The following is a 24,792-nucleotide window of genomic DNA, read 5'->3' on the forward strand; positions in this document are numbered from 1 at the left end:
CCCTTTATGCCACAACAATGTAGTTCCTCTCTATAGGACCGCTTATATAACAGAACGGCGTCCTATCAGCCTCCCCCCCCTGCACAGCCGGGAACCTTCCCCTCACACGACGGATCACGGTCCGCTCTGGGATAACGTTCCCATCATCCCTGACGTCACCCGCTCTGTGCTCCAGTCCCCGCCCCCTCAGTCTGCCATCTGCCCAATAGCAGAGCCGCGGACCGTGATTGACGGCGCTGCGCCCTCGCGAGCCCTCCGCCATGGTCATGTGACCAGCGACCGCCGGAGTGCCTGGAGATCTCGCGGGGCCCGGTGAGGGACATCTCGCGGGATCCGGCGGGAGGACAAGTTGAGGGAACATGGCGACGTCTCATCTCTTAAAGGTAATAACCCCCCTCCTCTTCCCCCCCCCCTACAGCGCCCACAACTCGCGGCCTCGGAGCCGGTCCCTCCCTGCTCTGGTGACGGCCTCCGTCCCCCCCTCGGTTGGCACTGTCTCATCGTACTGTAATGTCACACACAGTCTGCTGTACCGGTGATGTCACTGACAGACCGGCCCTGAGCCGCACACAGACCCCCCCCATATCACTGGAGCTGTCATTGTGCCCGACCAGCAGGGATGGGCTTCTGTGTGTCACTGTAATGCCTGGATATGTGTAGTGCTGGTTATTAGGGTATAGTGAGTGTCCTCATGGTTGTGTGTATATATATATATATATATATATATATATATATATATATACACACATACACATACACATATAGCTAATACCTGTGTATCGTTATTCCCTTCCTTTGTCCTAATGCTGCTCTTCCTCTAGTATCTCTCTTTGCAGAACTGGGAGTTAAGCTGGGTACACACTACACAGTTTTCATCCAATAATCGGCTAAATCAGCCGACATACGACCGCTCGTTCATAAGTCGGGTCAGTGTGTGCAGTGACACAATGGTGGAAAGTCTGCCCAAATGGACGATTGTCGCCTCATTTAGTTGGTCGTACCGTTAAATATTTTCGTTCCAATCTCGTTTCCGCTGTGTAGTGTGTATAAACTTCCGACCGATCCACAACAGTGAGTACGAAATTACAGTCATCGCTCACGACAACATGGCTGTAAAAAGTCGCTAAAGGGACGTCAGCTCTTCCCTTTATCGTCCTAAACAAGGCTAGTGTGTATGCAGTCCATGGACCGAGCGATCGGACCATCGATTGCATGTAAAATCGATCGGCATAAAAAGTTGGTGGAAAATTCTGTAGTGTGTATCTAGCTTTACTAATCCCATAAAGTCACATTTCCTTAGAAACAGTGTTTACTTGTCACCCAGTAGTTCTGGGTGATGGGATTTTTGAGGTGTCCTCTAATATAATTACATTTTTATGTTGGGGGGCGGGGGGGGTAGGTTGTTATATTACATAAGTTTCAAATTCGAGCATAAACAAGTTGCATGTCTGAAGTGATCCTCTTCTCTTAGGTGTGTTTATTCCTCACCTGGCATGGGACACTTGAAATTGCCCAGCAAATATACGAACACTATAATTTATCATTAAAAATAAGGAGTTTTTATAGATATAGTCATGTATTAGAAGAACATTATTTATTATAATAGACTATATTTTCCAACAATGCATTTGTTTTTTATTTTATCTTTGAAAAAAGTGGTATTCAAACCACAACCCTCTTACAACAATTCCAAAAGACAACCACACTCACAGGACCCTTTCATAACTTTCAGGAAAATTTGTTGCATGCACACCCCAAAAAATGCATCTACATCTTGTCCCCAAAAGGACCTTTATTAAGTAATCAGGGGGTCAGAAACATACTTGTATTTTTTTAATACATATTTTTTTTTTCATGTTTTGAGTGCTCTTGCCTATTGAGGGGGGTGTACACACATATATGCAGCACAGTGGCCTAGTGGTTAGCACTTCTGCCTCACATCACTGGGGTCAAGTGTTAAATTCCCGACCATGGCCTTATCTATGTAGAGTTTGTTTGCTTGGGTTTTCTCCCACAATCCAAAAACATACTAGTAGGTTCATTGGCTGCTATCAAAATTGACTTTAGTATCTGTCTGTCTATGTATGTTAGGGAATTTAGACTGTAAGCTCCAATGGGGCAGGGACTGATGTGAATAAGTTCCTTGTACAGCGCTGTGGAATTAGTGGCGTTCTATAAATAAGTGATGATGATATATTAGTTTATTAGACTCATTGGTAACTTTGTTAGGTACACCTGCACAGTGATGCAAATATCCAATACCAGTCATGTAACAGCCACATAAAAGCATGCAGACAGGGTTGAAAGATTCAGTGGTTGTTCAGACTCAACACCAGAGTTTGGAAGAAGAGTGATTTTGGCCATGGAATGATTATTGGTGCCAGACAAGGGTGGTGTGAGTATCTCAGAGATTACTGATTTCCAGGGATCTAGACACACACAACAGTCTCTAGAGTTTACAGAAAATAATGTGCAAAATCAAAAAACAACCAGTGAGCGGCAGTTCTGTGGGTGAAGGCACAGAGATGAGAATGAACAGGAAGGCAACAGTAACTCAATGGTGGTATCCAAAAGATCAACTTTGAACGTACAGCACATCGAACCTTGAAGTGGATGGGCTACAGCAGCAGTAAACCACTTCGGGTGCCAGTCCTGTCAGCTAAGAACAGGAAATTGAAGCTACAGTGAGTATAGGCTCACCAGAGCTGTACAGATTGTAACATTCTTGTCAGGTCTAACGAATCTTGATTTGTACTGCAAAATGCAGATGCTAGGGTCAGAATTTAGCGTAAATAATATGAATCCATAGATCCATCAGGCTGGTGGAGCCAGTGTAATGATGTGAGGAATGTTTTCTTGCCACACATTTGGCCCCTTAATACCATTTAAGCATAATTTAAATGTCACAGCAGGATAACAAACCATGTCACAAAGCGCATCATCCCAAGCTGGTTCCACGAACATGATAATGAGTTCAGTGGACTTCAATTCCGTCCACAGATGTGGCAGAACTGGAGATGCGCAGCATGAATGGGCAGCTGACAAATCTGCGTCATGCTGTTATGTCAATATGGACTGTAATCTATAAGGAATGTTTCCAGCACTTTGTTTAATCCATGCCGCAAATAATTTGTTTTTGGGCAAAGGGTTCCTACCCAGTTCTAGAAAGGTGTGCTTAATAAAGTGGGCACTGAGTATATAGGTGTAAATAGCTATAGCTAGATAGACATATAAACTAACCAGTATTCCTTGAAGCAGACTAGCACCAGCATTTAAAAAAATTTCTTTAACAAATGTATTGAAACATTCAAAGAAGAATACAAACAACAAGTATAACAATCCCAACGATCGATTCAACCCTAGCTGACTTTTACCCTCTGCTGAATGTGATAAAATATTTTTTTGACGTGCGGGTTTGGTGAGTCTATTTCTATTTTTTTGGACCATGCACAGCAATATTTTTTTTTCTTTAAAAATGTGTGCAAATTTGCCATTGATTGTATGTATATGTGTGTGTGCGCGGAGAGATATATATATATATATATATATATATATATTTAGTTATTTAAAGCTGTACTGTATATTTACTAAAGTGAATTGAAGTTTAGAAGGAGTATACTCAGTGGATAAATAAGATTGTTTGTATTATATTTGTAGAAAGCCTTTTGTAAGTGTCATAAGCGCAGAGTTAAAAGTATTGGATTACATATATCGTTTAAATAGAGATGGTATAGTTGACTACTGCAGGCTTGAAGCATGGTTTCCTAGGATCAAAACTCATCTTGTCCTTCCGGTGTCCATAGAAACGCCTAACAGTAACACAACCACTGCTATGTAGCACCATTGTACCCAACTCATTCTGACACAAGCGCTTGTCTCCAAATATGACTTGAAAAAGACTACTTAAGAAAAACACCCGGCTAGGTGTATGTTTACATCTACTCATATATAGGGAATACTACTTGAACAAATAGTTACTTTGGGGCTATAGAGAAAAATATTGTTCCACAGTAGTCACTGTATCTAGTAAATATGTTTACAAGCCTTCTCTCATATCCATCATCTCCTCCTCCTTATATCTGCATACATAAACAGTAATAAAGTATACCTTGCATCAACATCACACACAATATATATTACACTATGCTATTGCACTCATGTATCATATATCTCATCATCTACGTTATGTTACACTTTCTATGCATGGAACACTGGGGCATTTTATTTTGCTACATCAAGTTTGAAGCAAGTTTACTTATGATCTGCTCCAAGTATGATTTCTTATTTTTTTTAAAGCTATATTTGGGGAATTCAATTCACTCTATTACCGTTATTACAGTAAATTTAACCCAGCTTTCTGCCCACAGCTCAGGCAGCTGCCAGCAGAAAGCTGACGTTGAAACTACTGTAGTAACAGTATTTAAGCGCACTATTACTGTAATAACGGTAATAGTGCTTAGGCCAACTGAATTCCCCCCCCCCCCCCCCCCCATGAGTCTGCATTTTTACAATATTTACAGTATGAGTTCATCAGTTTTACAGTGTCTTTAATTCCACTACTGTACTAACTACATCTTATTTTACTTTCACATTCGAAAGCAAGTTAACATTTTTATGTGATGCCTTATCTTTCACAGCTTACATTTTGGAATACAAATTATCTGTTGGAATGTGTCTGCATGTTCAGTGTTTATGGCTTACATAAATGTGTTGTACCTTGTAACATTTTTCAAGTGTTTACATTAGTTGGACAATAAGTGTTGTCATAGCCAATATGATATGAAGAACTGGTGACCACAAATCAATAAAATGAGACTGTTTGAACTTGTCACATGTAGAAATTGCAAAATCAGAATACATTTATTTAAAGTAGCTTCTCAAAATGTGTCCTTTTCCACTGACTAAAATCAAGGCCAAATCTGTGTGGAGTTTGTATGTTCTCCCCGTGTTTGCGTGGGTTTCCTCCGAGTGCTCCGGTTTCCTCCCACACTCCAAAAGCATACTAGTAGGTTAATTGGCTCCGATCAAAATTGACCCTTGTCTCTCTGTCTCTCTGTCTCTCTGTCTCTCTGTCTCTCTGTCTCTCTGTCTCTCTGTCTCTCTGTCTCTCTGTCTCTCTGTCTCTCTGTCTCTCTGTCTCTCTGTCTCTCTGTCTCTCTGTCTGTCTGTCTGTGTATGTTAGGGAATTTAGACTGTAAGCTCCAAAGGGGCAGGGACAGAAGTGAATGAGTTCTCTGTACAGCGCTGTGGAATCAGTGGCACTATATAAATAAATGATCATGATGAAGGCCTTCTGATGTCTGAAGTTGTTTTTAATTCAGTATGGCTTGCAGTATGTGAGCCATAACATATGTATCTCGGCACATGCAAAAGTTGTTATAAAGTGTACCAGGCTGGCAGTAGTTTATTTTTATCACCCCATGTTAATCTCCACATTTTTTAAATAATGTATTAAGTAGTATCTAACACACTGCATGATACCTATCTGTTACAGCTGACAGTCTGTGTATCTTTTTTTTCTTCATACTTTGTAAATGCATGATACCTGATTAATATTTGATTCCATGTGACAATATACAGTGATTGTGTTTATAGCATGAAACTTGTTGAAAGTGCATTGTAAGTGTGTGTAAAATCATTTATAAACAGTCAGGTTTTCTGTAATATACTGAAAAACACAATCAACACTCACAGGTGTATATGGATCTATATGCTCAGCTGTATGGCCATTGTCATGTCTGTTGAATTCTTTCTATATGCCATGCAATTTGTTCCGTCAATGGCATCCATGCATTTAGTACTCCGCTTCATGTATGTCTTTTCATGTCCATTATATCAGGCGCTACAAAATCTGTGGCAGCATACAAATAAATGATGATTGTTTACCAGTTGTACATAAGCACATACAAACTTGAAAGGAAAAAAGGCTTATTCCTAAGGGCTATACTACACTAGCATTTTGTGTTGCGAGACTACACTTATGACTGACATTTATGCTGTTGTGAGACACAGTCCAAGTTGTAGTATGCTACAGTCTTCTCATGTCACATAATCACATGCATTCAGCAGAGTGATGGTGACACCTTAACAGATGTCAGAAATATAACGGAAGACCATGTTAACTGCTATTTGTAGCCATTAGTTGAAGTCTCTGGCCATCAGTGAGGTATTGCCCCACCACAACACAAACCTCCAGCTTCTCCAGACAATTGATGGTTTAAATAGATTTTAATGGAACTAATAAACTATAAACTGATATGTGTACACTGAACTTTTTACACCTCTATTCGCACCACAAGAGAGGTAATTGTTTATATAAAAAATAAAAAAAAGGGAGATTACTATTATAAACGTAAGCCCTCATTGGGAATTTAGCAACCTTTTTAGATTGATTTTTATGCATTAAGTAAATAAATACTAAAAAGAAACTCTATCTAAACGTTTACGTTAGCACATTAAGCATCTGTTCACCCACCTAGCAAAACTACTGAGTTCCTATGCCCAAGATTCGACAGCTAAGAAAAAAATGACCCATGCCAAGGCTTAAAGCTACAGAGCACTCCACATTAAACTGATACCCGAACTGACAGTATAATTGGCCACTTTCTGGGCAGCTATGAATATTAATGAGCATTTGATATAGTAGCAGGAGCTTACTCTGGGGAATTCAATTCCCGGCAATGTGGCGTGTGGACATTGCGCCATGCACATTGCCGGATTGCTGTCAGTTACGTTAAAAATCTCCGCACTTTTTCGAGTGTGAGGGGAAAGATGAATGCAGATTATTGCCAAAATCTCCACCTTGAAGTGTCACCTGAACGTTTGTGAGACACTTTGTGGCTAATTGAATTCCCTCCTGTATGTTCCTGCAAACTCTGTGACATGTTTAAACTAGGAAGTAGTGTAACATTCAATACAGGCTTTTGGTTGGTTGTGATTGATCACATGATCTTCAGCCTACTCCAGCAGCTTCTCTTAAATAACACCTATGGCATTATTGCATTAAGACAAAGTGAGGGGCAGAGACCCATAGCTTATTTTATGAAAAATGTTGTATGTTCATAACTTTACATTGCAGTTTGGAGTTTACTCAAACTACTTCTTAGTAACCTTTACAAGAAGAAGTGCATATTTCCCATTTGTCTAAAAAAGGGGAGCTATTTGGCTAAATTAATTGCATGCTATCTGAATCTGTAATTTTATTTAACCTTGGCATGGATTATACAGTCAAAATATTGCATGAGCTGAAGGGCTTTCCATATTTGTTTGACTTCAATGTATTGTCTTGCAGTGCTTTCCTGCAGCAAATGCAACATAAATAGCTTCCTTTATGCTTCCGTCGTGTATGAATTATATCTTTGTGGTCCGTGCTGTTACCAGGCTACATGTGCTTCAAGGGGCGCCTCAATATTTTTCTTTATTTGTATTTTGCAGGAAATTAAATGTGATAATATTGTCTGTTTTTATATTCTATCTCTCCCTTCTGTGGGAGACTGTCCATTATAAAATAAGATTACTTTTGCGCAAATTTATTTTTATAGGGGTGCACCTGGATTTGTGGGCCTAGACGTCTGGTGAAAAAGTTAGTACCGTGAGAGGAGTTGGATGGATTGGAGGCATTACTTGCTAATTGCAGGTTATAAGTGCGTCTAGTTTTACACTTAGGTGGAAAAATTTGATTTTGATTTGGGGGGGGGGACAGGATTATTTATATGGTGAGGGTAAAGTTGATGTAGTTAAGGAAACCTTCTCCATTGCAAATGTAGATGATGAAGGTGAGGTTGGCACACAGATGAAGGAGAAGATTATATGAGGGCAGAGGGCAAGAATAATGGTGGTGATTCATATTGTCTGTTTACCTGCTGGTTTTAATATTCATTGTCCCATTACTTACTGAATATACACATTTGTTTACACATATATCCATAACTCCATTAGATAATATAGGAAAACTTTGCAGACAAATAGCTGGTGTGCCTTTAAATAGAGATTTATGTGACATGTTCTCATACTATGTATGGGAGTAGAGATGTGGGTTCCGTTCACGGCTAAAAGTCATCTCCCATATGTTTCAGATTTTGTAGTTCAACCAGGCAAACCAAAATAATGGCACACAATCCGTATGAAACATACACACTGCAGTGCTCTGTGCGCAGTATCCTAATCTGCAGTACTTAGTATTTATGTAGCTTACGATATCCTGTTTGATATATCGGAAGGAAAGCAATAACATACTATTAGCAGTTTGGTTTTTCAGAAAGCAGCTCTGTGCAGCGTAACTCAGGCATACATAAGAAATGTGTGTAAAGTCCTGATTACATGAGCACTTTATTCATCAGGTGTTTTGGGGGGTGATTTTTGTGCTTTGATTTTCAGTAGCAGCCTTTCTTGACTTTCATATGTGTTTGTTTTATTATTATTTTGACTCTGAGGGGGGAGAAAATGCAGACAAAGTCCTTGTGTATGTTTGTAGATTAAATGAACAAACTGTTAGGTGGGCTGCATTTGTAAAGTTATACCCTCAGCTAGCATTTGGCATGATGTGTTTTATTTATAGAAGAGTACGTGGCTTCTTGGTTCCTATTTCAGAAATTTGATAGGCAAGTCAATCAGAGATGTACGTTAAAGATGCTTTATACTGAAACATTTCTAATGCTTGTTGAATAAATCAGGGCTATCGCGATGTCTGATAGATTATTTGTTCAAAAATGGTCCTTTGATATATTCGGAAATTTAGTTATGATTTGTCCTCTGTTCTTCTGCCATTTAGGTCTCGCGCTGGTAACAACTTTAGATATTCAGAGGAATCTGCAGATTTATGTCTGTGTTTAATGAATATTTATACAAGTATAGACCACATTTTTATCTTTCTCTCCTCTTTATTCGTAGAATTTGTCTGTCTTGTATATTATTTGACAGCGATACATATCGCCTAAAAGTAAACAATTGTCTTTATTTCTATACTAATTTTCAGAAAAACATATGGACATAAGAGCCCATACATAGTTGTAAACATATAACCTCCATGCTTGGAGCAGCTGTTCTCTTAGACATAACTGACCTTTATGGTAAATGTATCCTCCGTACACGCTCAGAAGCCGGGCATAGGAGCGTTTACCATAGAACTCTATGATCACTGCAGTTACAGCTGCGTTCACCATACAGTGAACAAGTCTTCGAACATACAAGTAAAATGGTTGTCTTTTACGTGTGTAGGAGCTCAAACACAAGGATAACCCTTGTTTTAATATATTTTCCCTTTTTAAAAGTGTTGTGCACATTGAATAACCAATCCGACAATGCAGAGGCTGTTAAGTGCCCCACAATACACCATTTTAAGTATTGGAAGAGTAATTTATTTAAGGAAGAATTTCCATTGTACGTCATGAATAATAATTGTGTCTGAGCCCTCTGATGGGAGTATTGGATTGAATATTGAGTTAAGGCCAGAATGGATGGGCTAGTAGCATTTTATGACAGAAGTGTAAGTGCAGTGGGTACACTAAGGAGTGGTGGTTATCACAAAGTGGGCAATTCCTTTAAATCATTTCCAGGTGAATCACTTGAACTGGATTCTGTAATTCTCTTGATTTTGTAACCCATGCATATTCTACTTCTGTACAATTGGTTGTTTGTAAATGCTGTAAAAAGAATAAAATCCACTTTTTCTGTTTTTCATTTCCAACAATGTCTCTGCAGGTACCCATATTTAACCAAAATTTTGTCTTGGCAATTGGAAGAGACTGTGCAAAATCTACACATTACAAAGCACCCTTGTGTCCTAATAGAGTTTTTTCTTTGTTTTGTTACAGAATAAAGGTTCCCTTCAGTTTGAAGACAAATGGGATTTCATGAGACCTATAGTTCTGAAGCTTTTACGCCAGGAGTCTGTCACAAAGCAGCAGTGGTTCGATCTGTTCTCGTAAGTAATCAGATACCAGCACAATATATTGATGATGTTTTGGAAATGTGATAGAGAAGATTTTCAGCAAAGGGAGATAATGCCTCCCGCACATCTGTTCATCACATATGCTGCATGTTTTAGTTCATATAGTAAATGTTAAATGGTCCCTATACAGAAACCGTTTGATATAGCTTTGTGCAGCTTGATATATAAGGTGCGTGGACCAGGATATGAGCACCTTTTTCATATAGTGTTTCTTCAACTCCTGCTCGTCCGTGATGCCCCAGTTGTGAATTTGGTAGGCGTACAACACACCGTAGTCAATCAGCAGCCTCTTCACTTGTGTGATTGTAAATGAGGACAGGGCTGCATGTGGCATGGACATTGTCATAATGTGGCCAGGAAATTGAGGCAAATGGGAAGCTACAGGCTGATTTTTAGGTTGTGGAAGCAACAGGGCTCCCAATAGTACAGAGAAGTAATATTGAGCTGGTGGAGTAAGACAAACCTCGAAAAAGTTCATACATCCAACTTGTTTTTATATGGTCCTTTTGTAATTGATGGTCACGTTAGGGCTATGACTGCTTCTCTGTAAGTATCGGTGATCATTCTGGCAAGGGCTGTTGGATGTTTTATGTCTTTCATTTCATCCAACCTTCTATTTATCTAGAGACTGATGTCATGTGACTGTTGCATAAGTAATTCAAAATAAAGGACAACTCCACGGAAAAACTAAAATTTATTTAAGATTACGAAGTCGCAATTAAATGCAAACTGTGACTTGTGGTGCTGTGATCCAACGAGTCCAGAGCTAATTCGCTCTCTGCTTCAGTGGCTTACCTTTTTAAAGAGAGCTCTGTGTTCTCCCATGAATGGAAAGGCTCACGGGGATGAGACTTAAGTAACCACTGTTCAATGTTTGAATTCACAACGTAAGCAGAGACCGGAGTAGTGGTGGACTCTTGGAGCCTAAACGGAGTGGGGATCGGATGAAAGGATCGGCCTACCTTTGCAGATATATAACAACAAACCATTTGCACAAAGGATTTGTTTTTATATAGTTTTTCCTTGTCTTCTCCACTTATTTCTTTAGCGACGTTCTTATGCATTAAGTAGAAATTGTTCTGCTCCTCACTTGATGCATTATATAGGAGTTTGCCTCTTATGTTTTAGGGATGTGCATGCAGTTTGCCTATGGGATGACAAGGGTCCAGCAAAAATCCATCAGGCTTTAAAAGAGGACATCCTAGATTTTATCAAGCAAGCTCAAGCCGTGAGTGTTTGTATTTTTGTTTTTTCTTTGTCCTTTTACATCTGATTATAGCATGTAAATTGTTTTATTTGCCTTGGGAAAAGTATTTGCAGTATAATTTTGATAAGTTATCAGATATGATTTTTTTAGTGAAAGCTGAAGTGAAAGGTTACAGGTTCTTTGTCAAACCAAAATATTAGAATGCTTATGTGCTGCCCACCTACATGTTACATTACACAATCCTCCTCCCTCCCCTACTTGGTGCTTTATTGGCTTCACCATGCAACCATTTTATTTATGTCACAAAGCACACATCATCTTGAGCTGGTTCCGCGATATGTCAATGAGTCCAGTGTACATCAATGGCCTCCACAATCACCAGATCCCAATCCAATAGATCATCTTTGGGATGTGGTGTAACGGGAGATTTTCAGCATTAATATGCAGCAACTGGGGGGTCCTACACAGTACTAGAAATGTGTACCTAATAATATGACCACTGAGTGTATATTATTAGGCAGAGTTGCTTATTTGCATTGTCCTGGAATGCTATACAACTGTATCCATTGCAGATTCAACCGTATCCATTGCAGAGGGCAGCCAAGCTGTGTTCTAGTCCAGAGCAATGAAAATAAACAGCTCTGCCTAATGATATAGATACATGGCTCAAAAATACCGGAGAAAACTAGAAATAAAAGCTATGTGTTTAGTAAGGAAGTGCATATATAAACCAATAAATAAAGGCAGAGAGCCCTTGAATTCTGCTAAATTAGTGAGTAACAATGGAAGAAGAGCAATGTGACCCCATTGTAATGAGTCATTTAAGTCTGTATAGTCCTGTACTGTGTATTCATTGCTTGGTTAGAGTTGGATTGACCTTCTCTTCTTTTTGATTGCTAATATACTAAGCAATTTGCAGCAATTCCATGTATTGTTTTAGAGTAGTGCCTGGTGATTTCACAAATAAAATTTAACCTGTGCATTTCTTTTTCTGCCTTAAAGAGAGTATTGAGTCACCAGGATGACACTGCTTTACTTAAAGCTTATATCGTAGAATGGCGCAAGTTCTTCACCCAGTGCGACATTTTACCCAAACCCTTCTGTCAGCTAGAAATCACTTTAATGGGAAAGCAAGGAAGTAACAAGAAATCCAATGTAGAAGACAGTATTGTTAGAAAGGTAAGTCTGGTCCCTGTGGGAATGTTCGGCTGTACTTATATAATTATGTGTACTTTTCAGCAGACACTAGTCAAGTTAGTTTGTCATGCACTTACTGTATGTTATAATGTTAAATACCAACTTCTGTTCTAGCAACAATTCCTTATTTCATTATTGTGGCGGTATCGGTAATCCTATATAATGGAAATTAGAATACAGAGCATCTTATAATATTTACAGATATATAATTGTCACAGATCTGTATGTATGGCTGTTTGCTAATTCATGTTTAAATGCTTGAGTTATAGTCACTAGTGGGCAAAATACTGTAGAATTCCAGCACTGACTATTGTAGTTTTGATGTGTCGGTAGTATACAGATGATTAGTTTCACATGTATGAATAGATGACTTTCACATTGAGGTTTCAAATGGATATTTTTATTCAATTCTACTCTGAAGTTTTGATAACCTCTCAGGATACTGTGTTTGCATGCTTGGAACATACATCTTTTTACAGTTGCTTATGGGTTTTTTTTATGACTCTTATATTTGCTTAATGTTGTTGTACATTGACTTTTCACATGTGTTCTGTTTTTATTGTTGTGCAGCTAATGCTGGATACATGGAATGAGTCTATATTTTCAAATATAAAAAATCGACTTCAGGATAGTGCAATGAAACTGGTCCATGCGGAAAGATTAGGGGAAGCGTTTGACTCCCATCTAGTAATTGGTGTTCGAGAATCCTATGGTAAGGGTTACAAAATGTACCTGATTTAACAAGTGAGAGGTAGGAATACACAATCACTTGCTTGTATTTGCTCCTCTTCATACTTGGTGAATGTCATTGCCCGACTCTTTAATGCTAACAGAATGTGCTGAAGAAATGGCAGCATCTTCCTTACATTTTATTACTTTCTATCATCACTAGAAAAAATTTGTTACAACAAGCAAATATGGCTGCTAACATTAACATTGAAGTCTAAATTTGAGATGGGTCATATTTCTTACCAAAATATTTTAATTAGGAACTGACAATTTACCATTGTGCCGTGAAATTACATAAGTGTGCTCCCGCTTCCTTTATAAAACCCATGATGTGGAGTTATGAACTCTGTGACTCTAGTACAATGAAGTTCTCTATTTTTGAATGTGTAAACTATGATTTTATAGCTAAAGTGGCCCTGCCATCTGCTTGTGAAGCTTTGCTGGTGTCTTAAAGGACCACTAAACCCCAGAATTGCCATTTTCAGATATGAACCATGAACATAAAATGCATTGTTCAGTGTTAACCTGAGATTCCACAACAGCTCTGCTAAATAAGTATTCTCTCCCTCAGCCCAATACAGCAAGGTGAAGGTCGTACCACATCTTCAGGAAAATGTCTTCATGGGCTTGGTTAAAGTTAAAAAATTAAGAATAAAATGCTGTGAATTTGATTTGAGCTGTTGTCATCACTAGCTCTGCCCCATCCAGAGAACTTTTCTTTAGTCAAGTTTAAAAGTCTGTCTGTCACACTCTGTATGCTCAGGTAGAGCAGCATCTCCCTCCTAACATGGTAACCTGCTGCCTAGGAGTGAGAGAGAGCGAGCATGGAGGACAATGTTAATACCAAGTAGTGGTTTTACTTGTGTTTGTATGTAAATTGTGTTTATTGATGTTTTTACATGTAAATGTAGTCTTTCCAGACATATAGTGACAACACCTTGTGATAGACAAGGTTAGTAAAGACCAAAATAGATCCATAGTAACGTAAAGACGGACATAGACCCAAGAAATACATTTTCTTGCTAGTGTGTTTTAAAATCTTCAAATAAGCATCAGAGGTGCACAGCCTGTGGCTTGGTAGCTCAAGTGGGATCCCAAATCCATTTTGCAGTCCCGTATTTGCTAGATATGCCATACATTCAATTGGGAACACCACCACACTGGCACTTAGGGTACTGACTAAATTTGTGAGCACTGGTGCTCTAGATACCTGTGTCGGCACCAGAAAGGGAATTATTTTGCTATCAATGTTGCATTATTCATACATATTGATATGATTCATCAGACAGAAGCAAACAAAACATGAGCAGTTGTATCATAAAATTAATGTAAACTGGCTAGAAAATGCTTGTAGGATGGAATTGCTTGGTTATGAAAGAATATCCTAAGCTATAGGTTATTATAGAAACAGATTCACATAGTGGGGTCTATTTAAAACAAGAATTTTCAATAGAATTTTAATACCTACCGTGATGCTTTTTTGCACCCTGAGAGACACTTTAAAGCTTATGAGTGCTTTATAACTGCAATACTGAGACTATGAACTTGTTAGTATAGCATTGTATAGTATAAAGTAGACTAAAATGTTGGCCGGCATAATAAATATGAAAGTGTGTTGGTGTTTTTGTTTTTTTTCTCAATTAAGTCCATTTGTTTGGGTTTTTGGTTTTGGGTTGCAGTTAACCTTTGTTCGAATCCAGAGGACAAACTCCAGATCTACCGGGATAATTTTGAAAAAGCTTACTTGGATTCAACAGAGAGATTTTACCGTACCCAAGCTCCCTCCTACCTGCAACAAAACGGTGTACAGAATTATATGAAATACGTAAGACGATATCTTGTATATAGAATGTTTGTGTGTAATCTCGCCGCAATGGCAGTTTGTAACGGCTGTTTCACCCTGAACAGGCAGATGCTAAACTAAAGGAAGAGGACAATAGAGCACGGCGGTATTTAGAGACAAGACGGGAGTGCAGCTCTGTGCAGGCGGTGGGTATGCACATACACTTCTAAATAAATATATTATATTCTGTACATTAGCTCAGTGTAACATAGAAAGTGGCTATTTATTCTATTATCTATTAGGGCATATTCAATTGTTGCATAAATACAGAATATTCTGCGCTTGAACTTAAATAATGAGGTACCCTAATAAGTAAGGGATATAGTCTTTATCAAGGATATGTAAAATCATAGGTATACAACAGTATATATAAAAACATTAAATGCAGAATACACGCATGTCATGAAAAAAACCCAATGGACACAAAGAATCGTGACCATTGATATATATAGTGGTGTACTAATAGCCGATGGGATGATGCGATCCAGAGGGGGATCAGAATGGCAATCCTAAGAGATAGGAAATGTCCAGCAAGTTATACGAATGTCCAAATAATTTGAGTTAAATACTTGCGCTTGAAGGCAGTCCCAGATGTGACAACTGTTCGTGGAAATGTCCAGTTCAGTCCAAGTGTGGTGTAGATGATAGCGGGTCTTCCTAGCAATTGATGGTGAAGTGTCCGATAGGGCTGTTAACAAATCGGTGGTAGTCTGTAACTCCAAGTGTAGTGGAGCGCACGCTTCCTGGATGCCCAAAACCGGATGTGCACAAACCGGAAGTAGCGGGTTATAGGCCAACGCATTTCGTCACCTAGGTGACTTTCTAAAGGCGGTGATGTACGTATGCAGACGGGCGGATCTTTTATACGGTGTTCAGGAATGATTGACAATTTATGTTGGATGTTTACAAGAATATCATTCTGCTGCAGATCCTGAATGTTTAGCATATTGCGGCTTGTCACGCCGATCGATAGTACATTGAAAAGCGCATATATATGATGGTTGTCATCTTTGGTGGAATAAAATTGTTATAACATCATATATACTGACACATTGTTATTTGTTATGAATTTAACAGAGGTGGAAATAAACATATAGGATGCAGGGGAGCGGAGCGGATGAGGGATTCTGGTCTATTTACAATTACACGTAGGTGCATTTGACATGCATATATGTGTATATCTGAAAGGGTATATGTATATAGGGCCTCGTGTGCTGTGGAAGCTATATATCTTCATAGAGAAGCATATGAAATCCCTATGGGCTGTATATTATAGCACATTAATATTGTATATAGATCCAGGTTAAAATCAACTGAGTAGGGAGATAGTGTAATAATAAATGAAAAAGGATGTCCTAATATATAAAAACAGGCATATATACATTTTAATTAAGCAGATACTAGACTAATTGGCATCGGTACTATTGATTGAAGTCTTGTAGGGAGGGTTGAGTTGTACATTTTCCGTATATTGTGTGTGTGTGTGTCTGTTCTCTATCACTGGGTAGGGAGGTCAACTCTCCAGAATACGTACTATGCTGGACCTGATATTCCCCAATGTTCGCACATTGGGTACTGATCAGGCCCACCCAGTATCGCTTACGAGTTCGGAATGAGATCGGGCATGGACTGGGTGGTATTGCAGCACGGTGCGCATCTGACCTTGCCGTACGTGATACGAGTATTACAGACAGCTACATACATCAAACTCAATGTTAAGGTCTTTGGGAGTCTGAGTACCTAATTCGAAAATCCATCTGTGTTCTTCTTTGTTAATGATTCTGGTGAGATTCCCACCTCGCCAGTTCCTCTTGATTTTGGAAATTGCCATAAATGTGAGAGATGACGGATCACTGTTGTGTTTTAAGTGAAAGTGATTAGAGACACTGTGGGTGTGCAGACTCCGTTTGATGTTGCGTATATATTCTGCCATTCTTACTTTTAGTGGTCGGATTGTACGCCCTACGAACTGTAATTGACATGAACACTGGAAGAGATAGACTACCTCTTTAGTGTCGCAGGTGATAAAGTCCTTTATTTTGTATGTTTGATTGGTGGTGGTGGATTGAAAGGTGTGAGTTGGCTTAGTGCTTCTCATGCCGCATGTCCTGCATGCTATGCACTTGCCGCAGCTGTAGAATCCTGTCTGTTGTTGGTGTGGGATCAAGGTGGTTTGTATCGTTGTCTTGGGGAGGAAATGGTTCTGAACCAGTTTCTTTTTTTAAATCTGGGGCTTTACAAAAATGATACTTGGTTTCTGGGGAAGAATTGGATGCAGTTCGGGGTCTTGTTTCAGTATGTTCCAATGGGAATTAATGATTTTTTGGATTCTGAACGCTTGGTTATTGTAGTTAGTGATAAAAAATATTTTTCCTTCTTGTTGTGTTAATGTAGTTTGGGGGTTTTTGGATTGAAGTAAGGACTCTTTCCCTAGCTTCAGCTCGATTGTACGCCGATTCAATGGTATCTAGTGGGTATTTCTTCTCCAGAAATTGTTGTTTTAGCTGTTGTCCTTGTTCTGCAAAGTGATGTAATTGTGAGCAATTTCTCTTTATTCTTGTAAATTGACCGTATGGGATATTATTGAGCCATTGTGGATGGTGGTTGCTAGTGGCAAGGATGTAACTGTTTACATCCACGGGTTTTTGATATGTTTTGGTTTCTAGATGATTATTCTGGATGAAAATAAGTAGATCTAGAAATTCTACTTCATCATGACTGTGCTTAGTGGTGAATTGGAGATTGTAGGGATTGGTGTTTAGTTCCTGCAAAAAAAGGGTGAGCGATGTTTCATCGCCTCTCCAGATGGCAATTATGTTGTCTGTATACCTATGAAATCCGGTTTAGTATTACCGTAATAACGCTAATACTTTTTCCACAGTGGAAACCGCCAACAATTGAATATGCCCCATTGTGTAGGAAGCCCATGTATTAATGTTTTTTGTGTAATCTCTCATATATATATATATATATATATATATATATATATATATATATATATATATATATATATATATATATATATGTGTATATATATGTATATATATATATAATGTGTTACTCTGCCAATTGTTCAGTACTTTCATATTTCAACTAAAGCTGTTACAAACTGCAGCTACAACTGTCACCAAGTCAGTACAAATCACAATTGCTGATTGGAGGAATAATCTCTGTTTAAAACCAGCATTATAATTAAGTTTTGTCATTTAGGGGACAATTCATTTCCCCATCATGAGCTGCTGGACACATCACCGTGATGTCAGTCTGTGCTCATTTCCGGGTACTACGGTACCCGAACATCAGAGTTTTCCTGAGTACCTCTAATGGGGTACGAGTTACATCGCTGCGGAGTGCCCCTGCGACCACTCTGGAAACACTCCGCAGAGAATTGAATCCACCCCTTAGAGCAAAAATCTGTAAGTTGTATCCTTGTAAATGATGTACTCATTATGTTTACAAGGTGTAACATAACTCCTCCTGCTAATTAAAATATCTGAAATTATGTCTGAATTCTATGTATTATATTTGAATATAAATCTTTATGCGGACTTTAAATGGTTTTTTTTGTACAATGAGGATACATCCTGCTGTGCTTAAAAGTAGGATTTTATTTTAATTTTTTACAACGTGAAACTTTCCTTGTGTCATCACTTATTTTGTTATTTGATTAATTTATCACTCACACTTCCATGATACAGGTTTTATGGTAAGATGGCGTATCCATCCATATTTAATCTATTTTGCATCCTGTGGCAGTAGAGAAATTCTGAGCAATATGTTGTAATGGAGAGAGTGTCCATCCATGCAGTACAGTGACTTGTATTTTCCCCTTTACAGCTGATGGAGTGTTGCGTGAATGCCCTTGTGACGTCCTTCAAGGAGACCATTTTAGCGGAGTGCCAAGGAATGATCAAGCGCAATGAGACAGATAGTAAGTTTATAAGTAAAACTTGATGAATAATTGCCAGTTTGCTAATACACCACAATCTTTTTCTCCTCATACTTCTTCTCTTGGTTTGAAGTCAGTGGGGATAGAATAACCCGTAGTCCGATCATTGGAATACTCACAACAACGCAGATGGTTTTGGAAGATGGATGTGCTGACCAATCATGTAAATGTTAGTGAGGTAGATGTAATAGTGGCAGCCCTATAATGTGAGGTGGTGAATGAAGTCATGCAAGAAGCCGCAGACTGAGAGTTATACAATGGATGTGCAGGGTCTCCAGTATCACACAAGGGACGTGAGACTCCTGGTACATCTATGCAGAAAGATTATGGTGTCCAAACTCACCTTTATACGAAACAAAGTTCATACATCCAACTTGTTTTAAGTTTTCTCTCTGAGCCAAAATATGGGTTGTGGATGTGGTCCTCGATTCAGGTCCACAACAATGTGTGTGTCGTATATACAGCTCATCTTTTATACATGCCATTATATGGACTCCTATACTCTGCAGTACAGTTCAGGCCTTGGGCTACTGTTCAGTCTTGGATCCATATAGGCTTTTTATGTTTATTTATAAAGGAGTAATTTAATATCCATTTATTATATGTTTACTCTGGTTTCTTCTCAGAGTTGCACTTAATGTTTTCTCTCATGGATAAAGTTCCTAATGGCATTGAGCCAATGTTAAAAGACTTGGAAGAGCACATTGTTAGCGCTGGATTAGCGGACATGGTGGCAGCTGCAGAAACCATTACTACTGTAAGTATCTGACTCTGGCACATGTTCCAGGTAATGCTGGTAATGTTAGAACCGTCGTACCTACTTGTATTTGATGATGAACATCTCTTTATCTGTATGCAATATGTAAGACACTGGCGAGCAATCATTAGCAGAGGAGATTGTGCTGGGAAATGTAACTCAGCAGCCAGAGAGCCACCAGTTGTGGTCCACATGTTTAAATATGCTGAGCATGGCCATTATTTATTTATAAATGTTGGTTTTTTTTTTTCTCCTTTATTGAATATTGTTAGTAATTTTGTGTTTTCTCATGTTTCTCTCTTTAAAAGGATTCAGAAAAGTATGTAGAGCAATTACTGACATTGTTTAATAGATTTAGCAAACTAGTTAAAGAAGCTTTTCAAGATGATCCAAGATTTCTTACTGCTCGGGACAAGGTAAGTTCGTATCCTATCATGTCTTATGCTTTTGGTTAGCAGTTACTTATTTTATATATTTAAAGGCTCTGTGTAAATAATATTTAAGATAGAGATGGACAAGTATGTTTATTAGAAGCCTTTCTTATTTTGCCACTTGACTGGATTCGATCACTTTCTTAATTCCCCACTATACAAACAAAACGGCTTTTTAAATGGCTCTCGCATTCATCAGACACTAGAAGTAATGTATCATTTATATGGTTTTTTTTTTTAAATGGTCCATAGAACTTGTTCAGTTGTTGCCAGATTCTACCATCTTTTCCACATAAAATGACTGTTATTCTTGAGGTCCTTTGCATTTCCCATTAAACACAAGCTAAGGTTACTTGTTATGTCGTGGTACTCTGACATTTTATGTGGGGGTGCCAGTTACTCTCATACATGAACGCTACAGTGGCTCTAAAAGTACTTGCCCCCTCTGCAATTTTTTTATATTTTATTTTCTTACATCATGAAATTAAAATGATTTCGTACCAGTGATCAGCACAAAATACTCTTCTGTCAAGTAAACAAACTAAGGTATTTTTGTAATAACAGATAGAAATGGATAATTGATTATATAAGTATTTATACTCCATGTTTTAATACTTGGTAGAAGTAGCTTTCATTACATCTGGGAGACTCTTTGGCTTTGCACATTTGAACATTGCATTTTTGTTACCTTTTTTATTTTCGATATTGTTCAAGTTCCTTAAGGTTGGATAGGACTGTTGGTGAACAGTAATTTTCAAATAATTGTTGATGAGGTTGAGGTCTAGCCTTTGAGTGAGCAACTCCATGGGATGGGTGTAATATATCAAGATCTTGCATATCTTGCTTTATTCATGTTGCCTGAAACTGTGACAGTATTCCAGTCCCATCACGTCTCGTGGTAGGGATCGTGTTCTTGGGGTGATAAGCAGTGTAAGGCTTGCGTCAAACATAGGTCCTAGTGTTGAGGCCAAAAAAATCCAAGACCATAACATCTTGGTATGAGTCTCTACAGCCTCTAGTCAGTATTTCATGTGCATTTTCTACAACAATTGTCTTCTTTTTACCACCCTTCCACAAAGTACAGATTAGTGAAGTGCTCAGGCACATGTTGTCCCATCTATGAACAATTTATCCAATCTCTGCCATGGGAGACAGTAACTCTGTCACGGTTTCCATGGGTCTCTTGGTGGCCTCGTCTCTCGCACGGATATTCACTTTTTGAGGATCACCTGTTCTAGACATTCGGCTGTGTGACTTATTCTCAGTTTTTTTAATGATGGATTTGACAGGAAATATTCTTTTATGTATTAAAATTAAATGTGAATACATGCCACATGGGGGTTACTAGTTTTTCTAGCAATGTATATAGTAAAGATCAGACAGTAAAGGTTCATTTTTCAGTTGCTAGGAAGTGATATTGTGTTGGTTTCTGTATATGATTAGGAGAGAAAGGAAGGTATTTATGTGAGAAATAAACATTTTATTGGAATGTGAGTATTGTTCCTTTTTTATCTTTTAATGAAAAAATCCTGATTACAATGTATTTATTTTTTTCTTTTTCAGGCATATAAAGCTGTTGTAAATGATGCAACAATATTTAAACTTGAGTTACCACTGAAGCAGAAAGGGTAACTTTTTACATTGTATATTTTACATTTTCAGGTGCACAGTACACACTTGTTCTAAATTTAACTAACCGAGACAACTGAATCAGGATTTCTAGTTTAATTAGAAAATATAAATACATTTCTAAATGATGATATATGTATAAAAATATTTTTGGATACATTTATTCATACTCTTTGAGTATTAAAAGAATTGATGTCATGTAATGTGTTTTTATATTTATACATTTTATATATGATACATACATGCATGCATACATACATACATACATACATACATACATACATACATACATACACTCATACACTCAGTGGCCACTTTATTAGGTACACCTGCTTGTTACTTTAGATGTCTAATCAGTCATTCATGTGGCAGCAAGTCAATGCATAAAAGCATGCAGACATGGCCAAGAGGTTCAGTTGTTGTTCAGACCAAACACCAGAATGGAAGAAATGTAATCTAAGTGACTTTGACCATGGAATGATTTTTGATGCCAGACGGGGTTGTTTGAGTATCTCAGAATCTGCTGATCTCCTGCACAACAGTCTCTATAGAGTTTACAGAGAATAATGTGCAAGCCAAAAATCATCCAGTGAGCGTCCGTTCTATGGGAGAAAACGCTTTGTTAATGAGAGAGGACAGAGGTGACTGTCCAGAGTGGTTCAAGCTGACAAGAAGGTGACGATAATTCAAATAATTATGCGTCACAACAGCGATATGCAGAAGAGCAGCTCTGAATGCACAGCATGTTAAACCTTGAAGTGGATGGGCTACAGCAGCAGAAGACCACACTGTGTTCCACTCCTGTCAGTTAAGTAAAGGAAACTGAGGCTACAGTGGGCACTGGCTCGCCAAAACCGGACTGTTCAAGATTTGAAATATGTCGCCTGATCTCATGATTTTCAATTTCTGCTGCTTTCTGCAGATGGTAGACTATAGATAGTTTAGTGTAAACAACATGGATCCATTTTTCCTTGTGTCTGTGGTGTATGCTGCTGTTGGTGGTGTAAGGGTGTGGTGAATGTTTTCTTGACACACATTAGTCCAATTGAGCATCTTTAAATGCCACAGTCTACCTGAATATTGTTGCAGGCCATGTGCATCCCTTTTGGGCCCCTATCTACCCATCTTCTAGTGTCCTACTTCAAATCTGCAGCACCTTTGTGATGATATCCTGTGAACTGGTCCTGAATCTCTAAAGAATGTTTCTAGCACCTTGTTTAATCCCTTCCACAAAGGATTCAGGCTGTTCAGGGGGCAAAGTGGGGTCCTTCCCAGTACTAGAAAGCTTTATTGAATAACGTGGCCACTGAGTGTGTAGATCTAAACACAGATATTACAAATGTATTTATTTTGTTTAACATTTGTTACAGGGTGGGATTGAAAACGCAGCCAGAGTCAAAGTGTCCTGAATTACTCGCTAATTACTGTGATATGTTGTTGAGAAAAACGCCTCTGAGTAAAAAACTGACTTCTGAAGAAATTGAGGCAAAGCTCAAGGAAGTGGTAAGTTTGTCTCCAGTTACTATGGACAAATCAGTGCTTTAATGACTTATGAGGGCATGAATTTTGAACCCCATATTTGATTTCCCAAACAATTTTTTTTGGTCGCTGTTGTTCGCTTGAGCGTTGTTCCAATGAAAGGACTGAGCTTTGTCCTGGACTGATAAGTCATCATCAACATTTATTTATATTGCGCCAGCAAATTCCGTAGCACTCTACAATTGGGTCTCATTCTCTTTAATGTTTTCTTTAAGATAGTTGTAGTATGCCGTAGCTATTGAGCTATAAAAGAGTGTGTTTTCAATATTTGGATTTGTTCACAGAAAGGATCAACCAAAATCTTTTTGCAAATGTTTCAAAACTGCAACAGTCAAATGACGCTTTCTATTACCTCCTCTTCCAAGTTATTTATCAGTTGTTCTGTTATCTGATCAGAATCTTGCAGCTGACAGTTGTTGCATTCATCTAAATGGCATTCTGGAGTTGCAGATGTACACATTAGTTTTTGCTAGGGATACTTTGTAATCGGTCAGATTTGATCCCTCATCCAATACCATCTCTTTTAATTTGGCTCCACTTCTCATTAATTTTACATTCGGATGAGTGGTACACACGCAAACTGACCCCTTCCACCTGCTAAGGCACATTACTTTAAGTGCTTTATAGACACAGATATGAACATTTTCAAATGTGGTAATAACAAAAATTGCTAGAAATATCACATTTAGAATCCATCCTTTTAAATTTGGTATGGACAATCTTAAAACATAATAGAAACAAGTTTTTTAATTTTTCAATTCAAGTGCTATGGGTTTTTTTTTTTCCAAATCTGTTTTTCAAATTTGTGGGTTTGTAATCTTGAATGGTTTTGAAACATCCCATCACTTGTGTCCCCTACTGCATGTGAAGGAATATTCTGTACTTATCCTACAACCTTGGAGAAAAGGATTTAATGGTGAGTCAGACCAGCCCACACAGGAATACTTGGTTTCTTTTTGACTATGATCCTCTTGTTCGTGTCTCCTTGCCAGGCTTGTGGTAAAGTGAGGATGAGCAAGCAGGTTATAGGAAGGACCGTTTTTTACCACAGTGTCCTGCATTTTAGGCAGGGAAATATAAGCTATTGTCTGTCCCCCTCCATCCTCTGAGAAAAGAATGGTAAGCACAACAACATTTGGTGGTTTCCCAATGTTTTAGGTATAAGGTTTTAGCTGTTGCTATCATGTGTGTCTTGGTTTAATTTTTGGATAAAAGACCCAGAATGGGGGAGGTGGGAACCACGTGATTACCTTGAAATTGTAGGTAATTTCTGTTGTCCACAGCTGCTGGTGCTAAAGTATGTTCAGAACAAAGATGTCTTCATGAGATACCACAAAGCACATCTTACCAGGCGTCTAATTCTGGACATCTCCGCTGACAGTGAAATTGAAGAGAACATGGTTGAGTGGCTCAGGGTAAGAAACAAATTCTTTACCCATTGAATAGAAGTAAAATTGTATCTAGTATAGTTCCTGGAAACCTTTATGTACAGAGTACAGAAGTTTGTGAACTGCTTTGGACCAGCTTTGTGGAAAAGAAAAACATTTTAGGTTTCCTAATTG

The 24,792-nt window shown here is 38.4% G+C and overlaps 1 protein-coding gene across 2 annotated transcripts in view; it reads left to right on the forward strand.

Moving 5' to 3' along the window:
* The first annotated feature begins 224 nt into the window (after positions 1-224).
* CUL5 (cullin 5) overlaps positions 225-24,792 on the forward strand; it is a 46,474-nt gene continuing 21,906 nt past the window's right edge. Inside the window, exons 1-13 of one of the 2 annotated variants that reach the window (XM_075198835.1) lie at positions 225-383; positions 9,813-9,922; positions 11,078-11,177; positions 12,159-12,335; positions 12,924-13,065; positions 14,762-14,907; positions 14,991-15,071; positions 18,763-18,868; positions 19,501-19,631; positions 19,940-20,047; positions 21,626-21,690; positions 23,062-23,194; positions 24,514-24,645. In XM_075198835.1, coding sequence (XP_075054936.1) covers positions 360-383; positions 9,813-9,922; positions 11,078-11,177; positions 12,159-12,335; positions 12,924-13,065; positions 14,762-14,907; positions 14,991-15,071; positions 18,763-18,868; positions 19,501-19,631; positions 19,940-20,047; positions 21,626-21,690; positions 23,062-23,194; positions 24,514-24,645 — 1,455 coding nt within the window. In that variant the 5' untranslated portion in view covers positions 225-359. The remainder of the gene's footprint in view (positions 384-9,812; positions 9,923-11,077; positions 11,178-12,158; positions 12,336-12,923; positions 13,066-14,761; positions 14,908-14,990; positions 15,072-18,762; positions 18,869-19,500; positions 19,632-19,939; positions 20,048-21,625; positions 21,691-23,061; positions 23,195-24,513; positions 24,646-24,792) is intronic. The other variant, XM_075198836.1, reaches the window with a different exon arrangement.

Source organism: Mixophyes fleayi, chromosome 2 (assembly GCF_038048845.1).
Source record: "Mixophyes fleayi isolate aMixFle1 chromosome 2, aMixFle1.hap1, whole genome shotgun sequence".
Classification (NCBI taxonomy): Eukaryota; Metazoa; Chordata; class Amphibia; order Anura; family Limnodynastidae; genus Mixophyes; species Mixophyes fleayi.